Source organism: Poecilia mexicana, unplaced genomic scaffold (assembly GCF_051168715.1).
Source record: "Poecilia mexicana isolate PSO_F unplaced genomic scaffold, ASM5116871v1 scaffold_1, whole genome shotgun sequence".
Classification (NCBI taxonomy): Eukaryota; Metazoa; Chordata; class Actinopteri; order Cyprinodontiformes; family Poeciliidae; genus Poecilia; species Poecilia mexicana.
This window is the reverse complement of record NW_028263370.1, coordinates 13,044,336-13,062,463: the sequence shown is the minus strand read 5'-3', so window position 1 is coordinate 13,062,463 and position 18,128 is coordinate 13,044,336. Positions and strand designations below refer to the sequence as shown.

Here is an 18,128-nt window from a genome sequence, read left to right as displayed (position 1 = left end):
TTTACCCTCCAATGTGTGTCACACCTGAAAATGCGTTAATCCATTGCCTGAAAAATCAATGTCATAGCCTTTGTTCAACATTTTAACACCTGCTGCCTGATTGCAAAATTGATGCGACAATTTTCTGAACACCGGAACCATTTTTGTCCCTCCACGCTTCCACTATAATATAACAACAAGGAAGTGTAGGAAGTTGAATACATGGCAAAAAAGAAACCAGAAGAAAACCCAAAACGCATATCTTCACATACATCTTCAGCTGCGAGAGAGAAGCCGGAAAAGCGAAAAGAAATGAAGCAACCCAAACAAGCTAATATCTTTTTCCTCGCTGTCATTGTTGTTGTTATTGCCGTTTGCATAGGACCACTAATGGCTGAAATCTCTGCGCGTAAGTACATGAATGTTGGCAAATAAAATCAGATTTATTTGTGGCTTGGTTCGCCCCATAGCTATTTGGCTAATGTTAAGTAAAACTTTTCGCAACCCTTTCTAGCTATTTACAACAATTTTAAGAAATCGTTAACGAGTCACCGCTATGGACTTGAAGAAGGTTGAAACTATTATCTGTCACTAAAGAGGAACATAATCCAAAGAGTTTGTTGTCACCTCCTTTAGCTTGAGAGAAGAACATCTCTAAGTTGGAGACAATTAAGCATACCCTGGATAAACGTCAGGAGATACTTTGACTCGGTCTATCTCTAAAACTGTACAGCAAAATTATGAAATATTTATTCTGGATATAGTCTCATCGACACTTTAAAAGAATCCAAAGACAATTTATTGCCACCTATTAAGATTTCAGAGAAATACATTTCTGAAAACTACATAGAGTCTGGATTAGCATAAGTACTTTCACTGAATCTGTCTCCAAAAATCCACAGTAAAATAATGAAATATTTATTTTGGGTATAACATAAGTATGTGAAAGCAATAGCAATGTCATAAATACATACTTGACTGTTTCATTTAATTTTTATCCGCCTGCAAAGGCACGCCTAGTGCTCTTTTACCGTAAGCCACCATGTATGTGCGAAGCTAATGTTTAAGAGGTCGAACGGGTTGACCGTATTTCTGAGTTTTGGTTTGGAAACTGAGCCGCAAATATTTGAACTTCCCTCTTAGGGCTATTTATGGATTTACTCAGCATGTGATCAGTGAACTCAGCAGCCATGTACACTGCAGATCTCTCACATGCTTTAGTCCTCCGCACCTTTTTGCTAACTGGCATTTCTTCTACCAAACTGGTTGGAATAGCCCTCTTTCTCTTTAATCTGTACAACCGCATATTTAGGATATTTGTTGATTATATCCTGAAAATCCGAGCATGCGTGCGCGTTTATTTCAGAACAAATCATTGTAAATATTTCTGATGATCTACGTGGTTTTTATAGTAGCTGTGCACTGATTTTTTTGTTTTGTTTGTTTTCTACGAAGAACCGAACATGATATGCTAGAACCGCTTTAGTTTATTATGTAGAAGCCGATTGTTAATGGATGTCATCTGACCGATTTTCTTCTCTCCAGCTGACTTTGGTCACTCTAAACACCTTGGTTTGAAGATGGATGAGGCTCTTTTGACAGTCATCAATGAGCTGGAGACGAAGATCCTGGTGTCCTGGAGGTCAGAGCGCTGCTACCAGGTAAGCTCCAACCTACCAGTTTATCCAGCTCTTCTTGACTGTCCTGCATCACAAAACTGTCAAAAAAACAAACATCTGATGCGTTTATTGATGTATTTCCATATGTGCTGCTAGTGTTTGTACCAGCTTCTGGGGGTGGTGCCAGCAGGGAGCAGCCCTGGCCAGCCCGGCTCAGCTGACTTTTCTGTGAGCACACAGCATGAAATAACTCTGCAGCTCAACAGCGCTCCTGAGGCCCAGGAGATCTGCAAGTAGGTCTACACACTGTAGTTCTTTGTGTATGAGAAATGGCAATGTACTGTCTAATCATCATAGGCTTGGTGACAGAACTTCCATATCAACTATTGAATTCAACTGGATATTGACTTTCACACTTGAGCAATTTTAAAGCATTTTTACGAGTTTTAAATATGCATCAACTGGCTGTCTATGTTGTCTTGAAAAGTCTTGTCATGTTACAGCCACTGTAGACAATGTATTTTATTTGGCTTTATTTTGGTATTTATTTGATTAATGCTTTTCTTGCTCAGCTTGTTAGTTTAGCTGGACAGCCATATCTTGGTAGGTTTGCAGTTAGGTTACATTCTCTCCTTTTTCAGAGGATGGATTGAACGTTGAATGCAAATGCACTCCACACGTTACAGTTTTTTATTTATAAACATGTAGAAAAGCTATGCATCTCTCTCCATTAGACTTACAGTTTTGCACTACCTCATGCTTGTCTATCGCAAATCAAATTCCATTAAAATACAAATAAATTTGTAGTTTTGACACGATTAAATGAAAACGTTCTAGCAGTATGACTTGTTTTTTTTTTTTTTTTTTTTTGCTTGGCATAGTATATACAAAAGCAAGGATAAGTGACAGTCTTTATGAAAGAATTTAATAACCAGTTAAATTTACTGTGTTTGGTTGATGTTTTAATTCCCAGAGTTCAATTCCACTTCGGGGAGCATGGGAACTACTCTCTGTGGATGAAAAACCTCAACAACGTCTCGCTCACTAACTGCTCCCTAGTGACCAATTCAGAGCCTGTAAACAGTAATATGCGTGAGTGTCACACACATGAATGCTTTATTACACTGGGGTCATATAGATGAAGGTTAAAAATTTTGAGCCCTAGAATGAGGCTTGTACAAATAACATTTCTTTACACTAATGTCCCGCTTTTTCCATGCAGCGATCTTGGTTGCTTTTTTTGTCTTTGTGGGACTGGCCTTGATATTTGCCGTCGGATGTAGAGTATTAAGGTGGGGCTGATTTATAATATTTGTCTTTTTTATTAAATCATTTCCTAATAAGATGTCGTTTTAAGTCTTGTGTGTGTGTTTTCATGAATAATATTGGCAGTGTTTGGATAAAAATGTATGTAAATCTCTCAAGCACCAGTCTGTTATTAAGTGCTGTGTTTCTAAGTGGTTCCCAGTACTGTGATTCTTGTCTAGATTTGGTGTGGTAAGGGGTTTCGTCCTCAGAATCAGTGGGACCATGGAGACAGAGAGGCTCATTAATTCTGTGAGTGTTTCTCCCTGCAGTTTTTTTTTTTTTCTAAAATTCCTTTGTGATTTAAGCACCTAATTTTGGGAGAATACAATAAAGTTCACATGTAAACTTACTCCAACCAACCAGGAACTGGGGTCTCCTCGGACAGACGGGCTAGTTACTGACAACATCCTCCCTTCCCCGGCCAACGCCAACAGAAGGCTTCGTTCGCTCGACACGTTCAGAGGGTAAGACCCGCCCCCGCGTTTCAGTCCAGCTCTGCTGACGCAGCATTAACTAATTTACAACTTTAGCCTGACTTGTCATTTTCATTTCATGTGATTCTTACAACAAAGGAGATATTGAAACAATCATATTATTTTACTCCACTCCACTAGCAAACGTACTCAGTTTCTTGGTGCTACATTGTCATAAAGAAGAAACAGTTTAGTTATTTGTTTTTGTTTGAAAAAGACAGAGTTTGTGGTCAAACTTTCTGGTATATAGTCCCTTTCAAAAGTATTCCTTCCCCACAAACTTTTTCACAAATTACCTCAACATGCAGTGATATGATAATTTTAATTAGGTGCATTGAAGCAGAGATTTAACACAGGTCTTGAAGGACTAAACTTTTAAAATCTAACCATTTCGTTTAAATTTGCTTATATGTTTGGAGTCACAATGATGCACAATGTTCTGTTGGTCTGTTACACAAATTCACAATAATATACATAATAACATTTGTGGTTTTAATCTGACAATATTTAAGAAGACTCAGGGGGATGTGAATAGTTGCAAGTACACTGAAATGCAAGACACTCTTTATTAAAAGTTTTTTCCATCTTTTCAAATTCCTGTAGGATCTCTTTGGTTATTATGGTGTTTGTGAACTATGGAGGAGGACGATACTGGTTCTTCAGACATTCAAGTTGGAACGGTGAGCCTAACCTTTTAGCTTTCTTCCTTTTTTTATGCTTTTTTCCGTTGTCATCTTGGCTCTTGTTGTCGTTCATTTTGTTGATTTATTTATTGTCCTTCGCTTCACAGGTCTTACAGTTGCTGATCTTGTTTTTCCTTGGTAAGACAAGTTAATTATTTTCAATGAATTTCCCCACTGTGGGACAATAAAGAATATTTCCATGCTATTGTTTTACCTACAATTGTTTCATATATACACGGGAAGGGTATAAGAGTGTAAGAGTTTTCAGCTCCCAACGTTTGTCCTGGTGGTCCCTTCCAGTTATGTTTCATCTTCTCTCCCTTCACTGCACGTCTCCGTCCTCCACCAGGTTTGTGTTCATCATGGGCACATCCATCGCACTCTCCATCAACTCAATGCTGCGTGGGGGAGCGAGTCGTTCCTCTCTGCTCAAGAAAGTCATATGGAGGAGCGCTCAGCTGTTTCTCATTGGTGTCTTCATCATTAACCCAAACTACTGCCTTGGACCGTGTAAGAATAAATGTCTCCAGTGGATGTTGTTTGCCATTTATTATTGATTATTTTTGCTGAATTCAGACCTAAAGTGTATAAAATTGGCCTTTATAGCTTACATTTGTTGTAGTCTCTCATCTTGTGTCTTTGCCTTAAGTGTATAATTTACTCCACAGTATCGATTGACAACTTGAGGATCCCGGGTGTGCTGCAGCGCCTCGCCTGGTCGTACTTGGTTGTTGCTAGTTTGGACTTACTGGTGGCAAGAGGACATCTGGACATACTCACAACAGTCAGCCAAAAGCTTTGCTTTGCCATCATTATTTAACATTTCTTTATATGTTTTAAAGAAATCTTTAGAAAAGCTTTAATTTGTTCCAACTGCTAATGAGAATTGTCTGTTTTCCAGGATGCTTGGTGGTCTCCTGGTCTTGATATAATACTTTACTGGCCAGCCTGGGTTTGCGTGCTTCTTATGGAAATTGTTTGGCTGTGCCTCACTTTCCTTCTTCCTGTACCAGATTGCCCAACGTGAGTCAACCAGTGCTTTTGTGCAGCAACAATAAATTGTTGGGTTTTTTTTGTTTGCTAAAAGAAGACATTCTCTCTAAGTGAGAAATGTATACCTCCTCAGGACCTCTGGATGCTTTTACTGCATTAAATTCAGCTTCATTTGTAAACTTCAACAAATATTTTCTTTTGTACAGAATTTTTAGATAACACTGAAGCAGTCAATTCTGCTCCTTTGTCTGCCCTATCAGTAACATGAATTTATCCCTTCCTGTTGGTACAGAGGATACCTGGGTCCAGGTGGGATCGGGGATATGGGCCTCCATGCGAATTGCACAGGCGGAGCAGCTGGTTACATTGACCGCAGGCTACTGGGAGAACAGCATATTTACCAAAGTCCCTCATCGAAGGTTTGTGCAATGTTTATTTTGTGCTAATTTTATTGTTAGAGATGCACCAAGAAATTTCTACTTGATCAGCCCAGACTGGCAAGTCAGCAATGTTAAAATAAACTTTTCAAATGAGTGAACACACCATCCCTAAGCCCTACTTCTTTAGTGCAACGGCACTAAGAAGACTAAAAGTTGCCTATTCTCAGTATCACTAAGGTGTACAAAAAGACAAGAAACTGTATTTTCTATGATAGGTACAAGCCCTCACAACCACAAACCCCCATTTTCATAGATAAGTGAGTCTAGACAATGAATGGATTGATGGAAGAATGTGGTTTGTATGACATGGTCAAATATCTGCAGTTAAGTCAGGGCTCCTCAGGAAACTGATGACAATGTTCTGATCAGTGCAGCTCTAATTATAAAGACTTACTTCCTAATTGGCCCTCCCACAGTTACACAAATATTACTGAAAAGTGATCTGAATCAGTTTTAGAATATTTACATAAACACCTCTTTGTTGTCATTGTAATATTCAGGTGATTTATGCAACTAAGATGCCTTTTGATCCAGAAGGTGTTTTGGGAAGCATCAACTCTGTCCTTATGGCTTTTCTTGGATTACAGGTTAGTATTTATTTAATACTTTGTAAAAAAAAAAAAAAAGTAAATGAATATATAGGATTGTAATATCAAGTAAGTGTTTATAATGCATATATTTTTTGTGCTCAGGCTGGAAAGATACTTTTACACTACAGAGATGTTCCTACAAGTGTTATTTCAAGATTTCTCATCTGGGGTCTCTTACTGGTAAGATAATTACCTATTAACTTTGTACAAACATGAAATAAAACCAGACTAGTAGATCTGAGAACTCACAAGCCGATTATGTTTTCAAAGACACCACATGCACACATACATCCATTTAGGAATAAAGGAGTCACATTTGAGGAAAAGAGAACAAGTTAAAAAGTTACTAAGCTTGAAGAAAAGTAGAAAAAATAATTCTTTGTAATGTGAAAGCACCAAGAAGGCCCCTTATTTTTCCTCACACAGCATTTACAGTTTTTTTTTTGTTTTGTTTTGTTTTTTTTGAAAAGATAATGGGCAGTCAAGTCTGTGGTGTATTTTGTAAAATTTAAGTTAAATTTAAATTTGATCTTAGCTCATAACACACCATAGGCCATATTAAAACCCCTAAAACTTATAGTAGGTGTACTTTCTTTTAACAACGGTCGTCTTCAATATACTAGTTTAGCATCTCAGCATGAGTTCATCAGGCTAGGTGATTTAAAAACACTTTCAATATTTGCATTTCTGAAATGACTAATTGTACTGAAAATTATGTTTCCTGATGGTTATTTTCCTCCCCTCTGGATAATTGACTATTCTTCATCCCTCAGGGAGCCATATCAGCAGTTCTGACCGAGTGCTCCACAGACAAAGGTTTCATTCCTGTCAACAAGAACTTGTGGTAAGGTTTGCTCCTAAATATTGTAATATGGGAAAGTGTATTCCAAGTGTGGTTACCTTTTTGTGTTGGTTGAACAAATGCTTAAGAACATTCCCCCAAACAATTGTTTTTAATTTTAAAATGTAAATACTTAACATTTTCTGACAATTACGTTTTTTTTTTTTTCCTAATTAATTTTCAACTAAGAAAACTCGTGAATTTTGTTCTGTAAACACATCAAACATCAGTGGACTTGTAGGCATGCAACCAATGGAGATATTTATGTATATGAGAAATGCTCCTTTATTTTGAGTTCTTTTCCAACCCATGGCCTTTACTTGTATCTGTTCAATTAGTATTAATTGTGTTATTGGGGTAATCTGATTGACAGTGTTATACTATCAGCCTGCCAAGACACTCACTTCAGATTGTACCCATATTCATTGATGTGCAGTTTCCCATTTTTCTTTTAACTAACTTAACAACACCTAATCTGAACATCTTTAATAATTATCTTGTGTCTCTTTGTATCACCTCCAGGTCACTGTCCTATGTGACAACATTGGCTTGTTTTGCCTTTGTGTTGCTTGTGCTGGTCTACTACACAATTGATGTTAAGAAATGGTGGTCTGGGGCACCTTTCTACTACCCTGGTGAGCATTTCTGTTAGAAATACAGAACTGAATGGCTAGACTGTATTTATATAATTTGTCGTGATCAAGATAAGCCCATGTACCTGTTTGATGGATTGGGAGCCATTGTGACTGTTCCTTCACTCTCACTCGTTTGCTTGATTTCAGGTATGAACTCCATTCTTGTGTATGTGGGGCATGAAGTGTTTGAGGACTACTTTCCCTTCCGCTGGCATATGGCCAACAGCCAGTCACACGCTGAGCACCTCATCCAGAATATTCTCGCCACATCTTTGTGGGTTGTTATCTCTTATATCCTCTACAGAAAGAGGATTTTCTGGAAAATCTAAAGGACAGCTTACTAAATCAGCAGGAGTGCACAAGCAATGCAAATATATTTTTTTTACATCTGAATTGCTGGTGATAACATTTAAAACCATGTGGGAACAGCTATTAATTTACTTTATAAGTACCTTAATAATTACTTTTTTCTAAACTGGTTTGATTTCATCTTACAAAGCAGACATCACCATCGCTTTTCTCATCTTGCATCCTTTGTTAATGATCATTAAACTGCAGGGCCAAAGATGTTTAGCGCAAATTACTTTTTTTCGCCCACATTTTTGATTAATATTACCAAGTATATATTTGTTCTCTTTAAATCTGGTTTTCGGTCTCTGAAAACCGAAAAGCAGATTAATGGTTTAGATGGTTTAGTGATTTGGGGTTCTGCAATATACTTTTTTTTTTTTTTTTAGCTCAAAATTGTAAGATGTTACCCCATTTGTTTTTTTAGGGAAAAAAACATCTGGGAAGTGAATTCAGGATGCCAGCAGACTTTAATTGATTTCACTACTTGTCATCAAATATTTGAAAAGTCCAGTCATTGACTTGTGCTAGCATGTTTTAAAACAACAATGCTGTTTATTTCCACAAACGTCAGATAGACACATAGAAATGTTTTAGAGCACATTTACAAAGAATTAAATGTAAAACATGCTGATTATCCAAATGCTGTCAGATTTTGGTATAAGTGTTCATCTTGTACTTTTTGAATTGATTTTGTCAAACTTTTATACATTGAATTTTTTTTATATTGTTCATAATTTGAAAATTATTTAATAAAGATAATTCAGACTTGTTATTTTGAGTTTAAATATACTTTATGTGGCACCTTACAATTTCTTTTGAAAACAAAAGAAAGATGGATATTTTCTGAAATTTTAGCGTGTCCTTTATAGGACGACAGTAGCTGTTATTTATATTCAGCCTGTATGTCAAAAGGTTAGTCTGTATTGCCTAAGAGAAGTCGTGGGAATCATGTAACAGTGAGAGTGCCATGAGAGAACTAAAAAAACGGGTAGTAAAGGTTCCTCTTAATCTCGCGATGACTGTGGGTTATCGGTTCGTGTCAACAGTAAGTTTCTTATTCTCGCGCGATTTAACTACTTTCCCACGCCTGTTGTTTTGGCGTGTGCTTTCTGTTGGTCACCCCATCGCCACCCTTCTCTTTTCCCCCTCCCACTTCTCTCACCCTTTTCCCCCCATCACATCTCCCTCCGTCAATCTCGTCTCTGCTAGTACGGTTTTTCTGAAGCGGATTGGCTTTGGCGAGAGCTTGGGGGTGGGATCTCGCGATTGTTGGATTTTTTTTTCCGATGGGGAGGGTGGAGGGGAGATTCGAAGATGGCGCCCGTCGTGACGGGGTAAGTAGAAATTGGACCATAATGTGGTTGAAAAATGTCAAGTTATCACATAGAGAAGCATTCCTAGGTTTCACAGAGTTTTTATTCATATTGGAAGTAATAGTTTTTTAAATATTAGCGTTGTTAACTCAGTAATCTCACCGAATTCAGCTTGTGCTTTAAAGCTGGGTCAGTTTCTCAAAACTATTTTTCGCAGCATGCTGGTTTTCTATTCCTCTTGAATTTCTCCTTAATTATTTCAGATTAGTGCATATATTTCGTATTTTGTATATTTTCTTAATCAGTGTTTGCCCTTATTTCTCCTGTATATCCCTAAAACGTGTTAATGGCGACATTTTCGAAATTAAAACTGCAATGTATTTGTCTCAACAGTTTAAAACGATATCAGTTGCTGCCTTCTTTTTGAAAGTATTGGTTTATTATAGCCAATTCTCTTTCCATGCTCCACAACAGCCTGTTCCATCTCAACATCTGTTCATTTTACTATTATAGCTGCTGATTGATTATATTACTGGTGAAATAACAGTGAAATAACTATTGTGCAATAAACTCGAACTGTTAGGACAGTTACAGAGGCTAAAGTTTGACCTTTTTGCTGCTGTATACTTAAACAATACGTAAAATGCATCAAATCCTGTTGTTGTTTTGCAGGAAGTTTAGTGAGCAACATCTGCCTCGACGGTTAACGAGGTGAGTAGAAACTTCAGCTAAGCCCGACAGAACATACTATTTACAAGTACAACTTACCAAATCACTAAATCATCAAACTTAAGTTATCTGATTTCTGAAATTCAAAAAGTGGGACTCCTATAGATTTGCTAGCCACCATGAAAATGCACCATGTAATAAAGTGCACATTCTTGGTTGGAGCTTCTTTTACATGCATTATTACTCCATCTGACTCGTTGTATGGATGTGGTCAGGATAGTTTGCTGGCTAAGCACAGGGATACCATAGTCAATAAAACAAGTTTTGATGTATTTTAAAGCACATAGCATACCAATAAGGCTTGTCAGCTCAAAGAAGCTATAAGTTCTCTGAAATGTCCTGGTAGACAGTTGCTGAGCTTGAACTTGATAAAACACAGTGGATCAAACCCAGCAGATGTCATGGTTCCTCAAACCGTCACCAACTGTGGAAACTTCACGCTGGATCTCAAGCAATCTAGATTTCGCAGCTCTGTGCTCGTCTTCCAGACTGTGGGACCTGGATTTTAAATCAAATGTAATTTTTTTTCCTATCTGTATATGAATGAAATTATATATTATTTCATTGCCATCTTGTTTTTTAAATTACCTTTCTTAGCTCCTTGTAAAGGGAGCTAAAAAATCTGACATTGTGCACAATCATATGATTTTGTGCTGATATACATCTACACAAACCATTTCTGCATTGAAATCATTTTTGATGAATTTTATGTAATATATTCAAACTTATAAAGTGAAGGGGTTTCACTTTTTGAACAGGATTACCGAAATAAATGGTTTGATATTCTAATTTACGGAGTTACACTTTTATTAAGCCGATTGCTATTTGTGGTATTTACTACATCTTTATTCCAGGGAGGCTATGAGGACGTACTTGAAAGAGAAGGAGGATCAGACAGTCCTCGTACTGCATGCAAAAGTGGCACAAAAGTCATACGGGAACGAGAAAAGGTTTGTGGGAGGCCGATTTATTCAAATAAAAATAGTTTCTAAACAGGATACATGTTTGGAGCTTTTTCATGTTATTAATATTGTCCCCCCTCTTAGGTTTTTCTGCCCGCCACCATGCGTGTATCTGATGGGGACGGGTTGGCAGAAGAAGGTGAAGGAGTTGGTGAAGGAAGGTTGCTCTGAACCAGAGGCCCAGCCTTATGTTTTCATTGGGATAGGCAGCAGTGAGCAAGACATGCAGCAACTCTTTCTGGAAGGAAAGGTGAGTCACAAATAGTGATATAACATGGGCTCACAGTATCTGACAAAAGTATTTTGCCACACCACAAACACAAACATCAATGTGTTGTATTTGAATTTACGTTATAGACAAGGGTGTAATCGTATCAAGAAACCAGCTGGTTTCGTTAGCAAGAAACCAGCTGGTGGTTTCTTAATACTAGTTGAGGGTAATTATTATTTTTTTTATTTTTTACTTTGTTCAACTGTAAAGATTTCTAACAATTCTATTTCATGAGTGTCTCAAGTAATTCGACAAGTGATCTGCATAGAGCTAACTCCAGGTTTGGTTTGATTTTTGTTAACTAATAAGGTCGTCATGAAACAATAAAACCACTAGACAACAAGATTTATGAATGGGAAGTTTCTGAGTAACTCTGTGCTGACATTTGATTATTGAAACAAGTGTACATTCCTTTGGAGGAATTCTGATATATCAACAATCCAAACGATTTATGAATTGAGTGCAGCTGCTGTATAAACTCCTGCTGACAGACTGGCATCTGGAAACTGTACTGGTAGGCAGTTGCATGTCTGTTGCTGTGAACGTACTTGGTGCTGTTTAAAAGCTACGGACGTTTGGATTTTCCTCCGTATCAGTAATATTTACATTCAGCTTGATGTTGTTTCAGGTGTCCAACGAAGTTCATTATAGAGAGCTTTGTAATTTGTTGCTGATGAAAAATATTGACATTAAGTCTAGATTCTTTCCTTTTGTGTTCACTGTAGCTGACTGAGAAGCCAGCTAATCGGTAGCTTGAACAATTAGATGACACCAACTAGAGAGCTCCAGAGATCCAGTAGGAAAATCAGTCGACGGGACATCTCACTCAACAAATCTAACCTTATCTGGAAAGTGACAAGAATAAAGGTTTAGAATGGGTTTTGATCAAAGAACTATCATATTTAAGAAAGATCCCAGAAATTCCAGATTTAAATTTGATTGAGAATTCGTGGCAAAATTTAAAAACTGCTGTTTAAATTCTGACTGAGCTTAAGCAATTTTGCTAAGAGTGGACAGAGGTGTTGAACCAACTCAGTGTAGTTACAGCTGCAAGTGTTTTATTTTTCTATCATATGATTGATTCAGATAGGCTAAATACAGATGCACTGAACAATGTTCAGATTTTTATTTGCAATAAATTCTGGAAGCCATCTATCTTCCTCCTGGCCCTTGTTGGAGTACCACAAATCCCAATTAAGTTCGCCCATGTTTGATAGTAATTTGACAAAATGTGGAAAATCGCATGGGGTATGAACACTTTTGCAAATTACTGTGTATGCAGCAGCTTTATACTTTAGAAACTTGTTCTGTCAAACGCATAAAAAAAGGAATTGAAAGCGGCTCTAACTTGGTGTGTCCTCAAAAACACCTCTAACGTTTTGCCCTCTCTCTGCGGTAGAACTTCTGCACGGCTAAAACCCTGTATATCAGTGACTCAGACAAAAGAAAGCACTTCATGCTGTCTGTGAAGATGTTACATGGAAACAGCTCGGATATCGGCGTTTTCCCCAGCAAGAGGATCAAAGTCATCTCCAAACCTTCCAAGAAGAAACAGTCCCTGAAAAACGCAGACTGTGAGTCCACACCACATCACTGTGTGGATTTAATCTCTTGGAGAACATTTGGTTTCATGTTCCTCTCCATCTTTCACCAGTGTGCATAGCTTCTGGGACTAAAGTGGCCTTGTTCAACCGCCTGCGTTCCCAAACGGTCAGTACCAGGTACCTTCATGTTGAGGGAGGGAACTTTCATGCCAGCTCCCAACAATGGGGCGCCTTCTACATCCACCTGTGTGAGTCAATCTTTCTTTTTTTCTTCTTCTTATTCTTCTTTTTAGCTTTCGGTTATTTATGTATTTATCTGAATAAGTAGATGCTCAGAGAATTTTATCAATTTGTTTAGTGGATGACGATGAATCTGAAGGGGAGGAATTCACCGTAAAAGATGGCTACATTCACTATGGCCAGACAGTGAAATTGGTCTGCTCTGTTACTGGCCTGGCCCTGCCTAGACTGGTATGTAAGCTGCTGTTGCACAAATGTCCCGAAGTGTAGCAGGACGTTTGTTTTTTGTTTGTGTCTGTGTTTTCTTTGGCAGCGTTCACGATGGGTGCTCTTTCTGTATTTCTTCAGATCATTCGTAAAGTCGACAAGCAAGCAGCGCAGTTGGATGCAGATGATCCTGTATCTCAGCTTCACAAGTGTGCCTTCTACCTGAAAGATACAGAGAAAATGTATCTCTGTCTTTCACAGGAAAGAATTATCCAGTATCAGGTGCGTAGATGCATGCCTGTGCACATCCACACGTCTGCAGCTGTTGACAATTTATTTATTTATTTTTTTTATGTTTTATAAAAGTTTTTTTTTAAATAAAGATTAGGGAAATAGTCTTTGAAGGGTTATTTATACCGTAATTGTATATTTTCTGCTACATACAAGGAAGCTGCAGTACATTTGTCCTAAATGTTTGTCACATTTATATTTTAAATGAAAACGAATCACTTTGAATGTCATTATCATGAAGTGATGCAGTAGGCAATAAAATGAAGCTGCTAAACCTGACATGTGCAAAGGCTGCATGATGAATTCTTCTGATTTTTGTGGCTACACGGTTTATGCTCTTTATTCTGTACACAGCTTTTGTTGCAGCATTTCTAAATGCACATTGCATGGGTCAGTAGACTAAGTTTGTAGAAGTACACATTGTGTGTTGATACAATGACAATATTTATGTTTTGTATGACAAATCTACTGTTATTTTTGTAGTAATGTGTGCAATATTAACATTGCAAAGAACTGCTTGGACGTTGATGAGTATTTATCGAATAGGATAGATGTTATTATCCCACACTGGTAGATTCAAGTATAAAAACATCGAGGCATTTAGGTTCACACATAGATACAAAAGTGTTAAAAATATATAAGAGAAAAAATTAAGAATAATATACCTGTACAGTATGTACAGAACTATAACATGAAAATAAATGTGCACTTGTCAGCAATAACATACTTGGATCCAAGAAATGTGCAACTGAGCAAGGATTTTTAGAAAAATGTACAAAATGTGTATTGCATGTAAACGTCAGTCTGTTATCATAATCCAAATTCTTATGACGATAATTTTTTTTTCACAATAACTACAAACAGCATGAATGTTTCCCTACAAGAAATATTACTTTCTTTACCAGAAGTAATCTGCTTAAGCTAAAACAGCAGACACTGCCTGAGTAAAGTCATTCGATACAACCCTATTGTTGAGATAGAAATAATACATTTATTCTTTCCATTTTCTAACACTGTTTGATTACTTCATCATCACAACATTAACCAACATTATTGCATGTTTTCCTAATGTTATGAAACTTTAATTGGAACCAGACAGATGAAGAATGTTTATCAGTGAAATTCAATCTGTCAGAGCAGCATTAAAAAGGTTTCAGCAAACAAGTGTAGAAGTTTTGTTTTTAATTTTTGTAACTAGCATGTGATTTAAATAATTTCTATCCCAGGGTACGCCATGCCCCAAAGACTCTCGCAAGGAAAACGTTAATGACGGCGCAGCATGGACCATCATTAGCACTGACAAAGCAGAGTACACATTTTGCGAAGGCATGGGTCCAGTCCCCACACCGGTCAGCCCCGTCCCTGTGGTGGAAAGTCTGCAGGTAACCACAGATCCGACTTTGTTTCGCATCATTCCAACCCCTAGACTGCAGTCTTTTTTCAGGCTCCTTTAAGATGCGCATTTTTCTCCCCCCTCAGTTGAATGGCGGAGGAGATGTGGCCATGTTGGAAGTGACGGGACAGAACTTCACCCCTAACCTCAGAGTTTGGTTTGGCGATGTGGAGGCAGAAACCATGTACAGGTAAAACGGTCTGCCAGAGCTCAGCTGTGTGCGCGCGCGCGCCTCTTTCTGTGTTGATGCAGACTCCAACTTGTTTGCTTGTTCAGGTGTGGAGAGAGCATCCTCTGTGTAGTTCCAGACATCTCTTCCTTCAGGGAGGGTTGGCGCTGGGTGCTGCAGCCCGTTCAGGTTCCCGTCACGCTGGTCCGCAACGACGGAATCATCTACCCCACAGGCCTCACTTTCACCTACACTCCCGAGCCGGGACCTCGGCCTCACTGCACTGCCACTGGGATCATCCTCCGATCCAACAGCAACGCTTCCTCATCACCAGCATCTTCCTCTTCACCTTCATCTTCAGTTGGCGGCCACGGCGATGGCCACGCTGCCAGCAGCAGTGACTCAGGCGTGTCAGTACTGACGTAGTCGGCTGTGGTTCATGGTTCGTGGGAAAGGACGTGCAGTTTTTGTCTAAAAGGATCTGCAAGCCTGCGCTGAAGTTCTGAAGCTTTATATTTTCAGAGAAACAGTGAAAACATAAGGAATGCTTCTGAGCTGGGAAAGGATGAGTTAAAAAAAAAACAAACTTTTTTACTGACTTTGTGCTTCAGCGCCATCTGGTGGAAAGTTGTGGACATGAGCCCCACTCAGACTTTGATATCCCAGATCCTCACCTATATGAAGGGGGATGTGCCTTCTAATGCTAACACCTGGATTTGATAAGATGTTTTTTTTTATACTTATGTGGGTGTGAAAGGTGTCTTCCTTCTGCTTTTTACCATTAAAATCTTATTTTTAATGAACAACCTTAACTATTCTTAGAAAAGGACAATTTGTAAAGGTAACATGGTTTTTATGCGCCATAAAAACATAATGTTATTCAGATTATATTTTATAAACTTTTTCGGTACATTTGACCATTTTTGTATGATACTGCAAACTTACTTTATTTTGTTATCATATAGGTTGCTATTTGTGATCCCTATTTTTGTCTCGTCTCAAGTTGGTTGTATTTCTTTAACTGCCATACTACAATTTCATTCTCTTCACAGCACTGTTTATTGCATGTTAGCTGTTAATAACAAACATTCTAACAATTTTATCTGCTGGTCAATAATGGGTCAGTGTACACAAAGTAAACCTGATTTGGAAACATGTCTTTGAGGTTCATACTTTTTAAAATCTTCTAAAACTCTATGCATGCAGCTCTGAGCTGACCTTCCTAGCTCTACACATTTGATGCATCAGCCCAATGCAACCAGTCTTACTTTACAGTTTTTCACAGTATTTTTGGTATGTTTTATGTACTGCTTCCAGATTGACATGAACGATGGCTAAATTCAGTATGCCATTAGTTCAGTGTGTTGTGTGATGTGATCTAAAACATAGTGGACTCAGTTGAGAGGTGAAGCGGTGTTTTTAAAAGTAACCCATTAAACGTCTTTTTGAATTTAAGATGCGCATTTGACGTATCGCATTGTCACTCATTTGCATGCGTCGCTGTATCTTTGGCACATGCATAATAGGAAGACTACTTAAGCTTCTGAAGCGCACCTCTTTGAGAATGTTAAATTGTTGTGTAGGGAAAACTATAGACATGGCGATATGTGAATAATGAGGTGCAAAGTGATGTGAAAAAATGTTAGTTTTTTTTTTTTTGTTTACACTTAAATGTTTCAAATTGTTAAATCATACTTTAGCAACACTAATTCCATACTATGACTAGTCACTCAAAATCTTTATTTTTTTAAAGCCACTCAGCTGTGGCCTTGTCGGTCTTGATTTGCGTCACAAAATATATTATAAATCTAAAAACAGATCTAACTGAATTTATGTGGAATTGTGTATTCACTCTGCTCTTCTTAAATACCAATAGTGTCACTCACCACTTGGACATACTCCACAGGCTAGAGGTCATATTTGCCTATTTTTAAACCAGGACCCAGATTGCTGAAAGTAATGTGACACTTGGTTACTGTGTTGTGTTTGTTGTGTAGGCTGCTTGATCCATGCACTTTCAAGTTGTGTGAATGAAGAATTTTATTTGAACTGGGCAAAACACATGGATCTGGGATTTAGATCATATCACGTTACATCTTGGTGTGATTGGAAATCGCAAGTGAGGCATATTGACATCATTAGAACAGCTGTACTAGCACTTGCTAAGCCTCTAAACATAGATTGACGGGCTTGCGAACAGTACACTCTAAAAACTGTTGGGCTATTTCTTTAACCCAAATGCTGAGTTTAAGTTGCTGGAACAGAAGTTTTAAAGAAAGGCTAGATCTAAAACTGTGACCTTGTTTGTTGGGTTAAAGAAGACCGTCATTATTATTTACACAATAATTGTGATCTATATAACCACCTAATCAGACCTCATTGAACCTTTTCCATAGCATATAAGAAGATGGTAAAACTATACTGTTTAATAATGGATTGTGTTTATGTCTGTAGTTCTCACTATTTTTTTCACTTAAGCTAAGATAGTTAATACAAGCTGGTGCTAGCTGGATCCATAGATTACTCTTTAAACAAAGAATTGGTCCTAAAGTAAATAAAGACAGGATATATTGCTCACAGTTGTAGATATTCATTCAGGGTGTATACGTAGTGCGGGTGGCACTTGACGGTTCTTGGATAGAAACTTTTGTTTAGCCTTTCTACCTTTGCTCTAACTGCCCTGTAGCATCTACTGGAGGGGAGCAGGGTGAGAGAGTGGAATGATGCTGCTCTCACCTCGTGCTGCAGGTTCTTTCTGCTCTCTGCTGTACAGCAGAATGTCGGGATGCTGGGAGTGATTCAGGCTCATGGAGTCCATGATGAGGTCTTTTGGACCTGTCCAGGTCCAGATTATTCAGATTATTGCTGTCACACCACTCGGATGGTGTGACAGACCTTCTTTCTGAATCTCTGCAGATGGATAACCCAAATGGGTCATATTTAACCCAGCAGTTTTTAAAGTGTGCAACATGTATATTTAGGCACAGTACATACTATTCCTGGCATGATTGAGCTTTTCTGAAGGGTCTAATTGATACTCATTTTCATGCAGCAGTAAGAGGATAGACAGGGTAAAGAACAAAATAAATAAAAACGT

At 38.0% G+C, this 18,128-nt stretch overlaps 2 protein-coding genes across 2 annotated transcripts; both read left to right on the top strand.

Moving 5' to 3' along the window:
- The first annotated feature begins 140 nt into the window (after positions 1–140).
- On the top strand, positions 141–8,684 carry hgsnat (heparan-alpha-glucosaminide N-acetyltransferase). The gene is made up of 18 exons (XM_014984407.2): positions 141–388; positions 1,525–1,640; positions 1,755–1,891; positions 2,572–2,690; positions 2,821–2,890; positions 3,086–3,155; positions 3,270–3,370; positions 3,983–4,059; positions 4,170–4,200; positions 4,412–4,572; positions 4,731–4,846; positions 4,964–5,085; positions 5,348–5,474; positions 5,996–6,082; positions 6,188–6,265; positions 6,859–6,929; positions 7,449–7,561; positions 7,709–8,684. Exons 1-18 carry the CDS (start codon positions 202–204, stop codon positions 7,888–7,890), a joined length of 1,965 nt encoding a protein of 654 aa, XP_014839893.2. The 5' UTR covers positions 141–201; the 3' UTR covers positions 7,891–8,684.
- Positions 8,685–8,903: 219 nt separating this feature from the next.
- LOC106916248 (recombining binding protein suppressor of hairless-like) lies at positions 8,904–16,492 on the top strand. Its single transcript, XM_014984408.2, has 11 exons — positions 8,904–9,246; positions 9,898–9,936; positions 10,809–10,904; positions 11,001–11,166; positions 12,587–12,761; positions 12,842–12,979; positions 13,090–13,202; positions 13,320–13,460; positions 14,696–14,851; positions 14,949–15,052; positions 15,139–16,492. Exons 1-11 carry the CDS (start codon positions 9,227–9,229, stop codon positions 15,455–15,457), a joined length of 1,467 nt encoding a protein of 488 aa, XP_014839894.1. The 5' UTR covers positions 8,904–9,226; the 3' UTR covers positions 15,458–16,492.
- Positions 16,493–18,128: the final 1,636 nt, after the last annotated feature.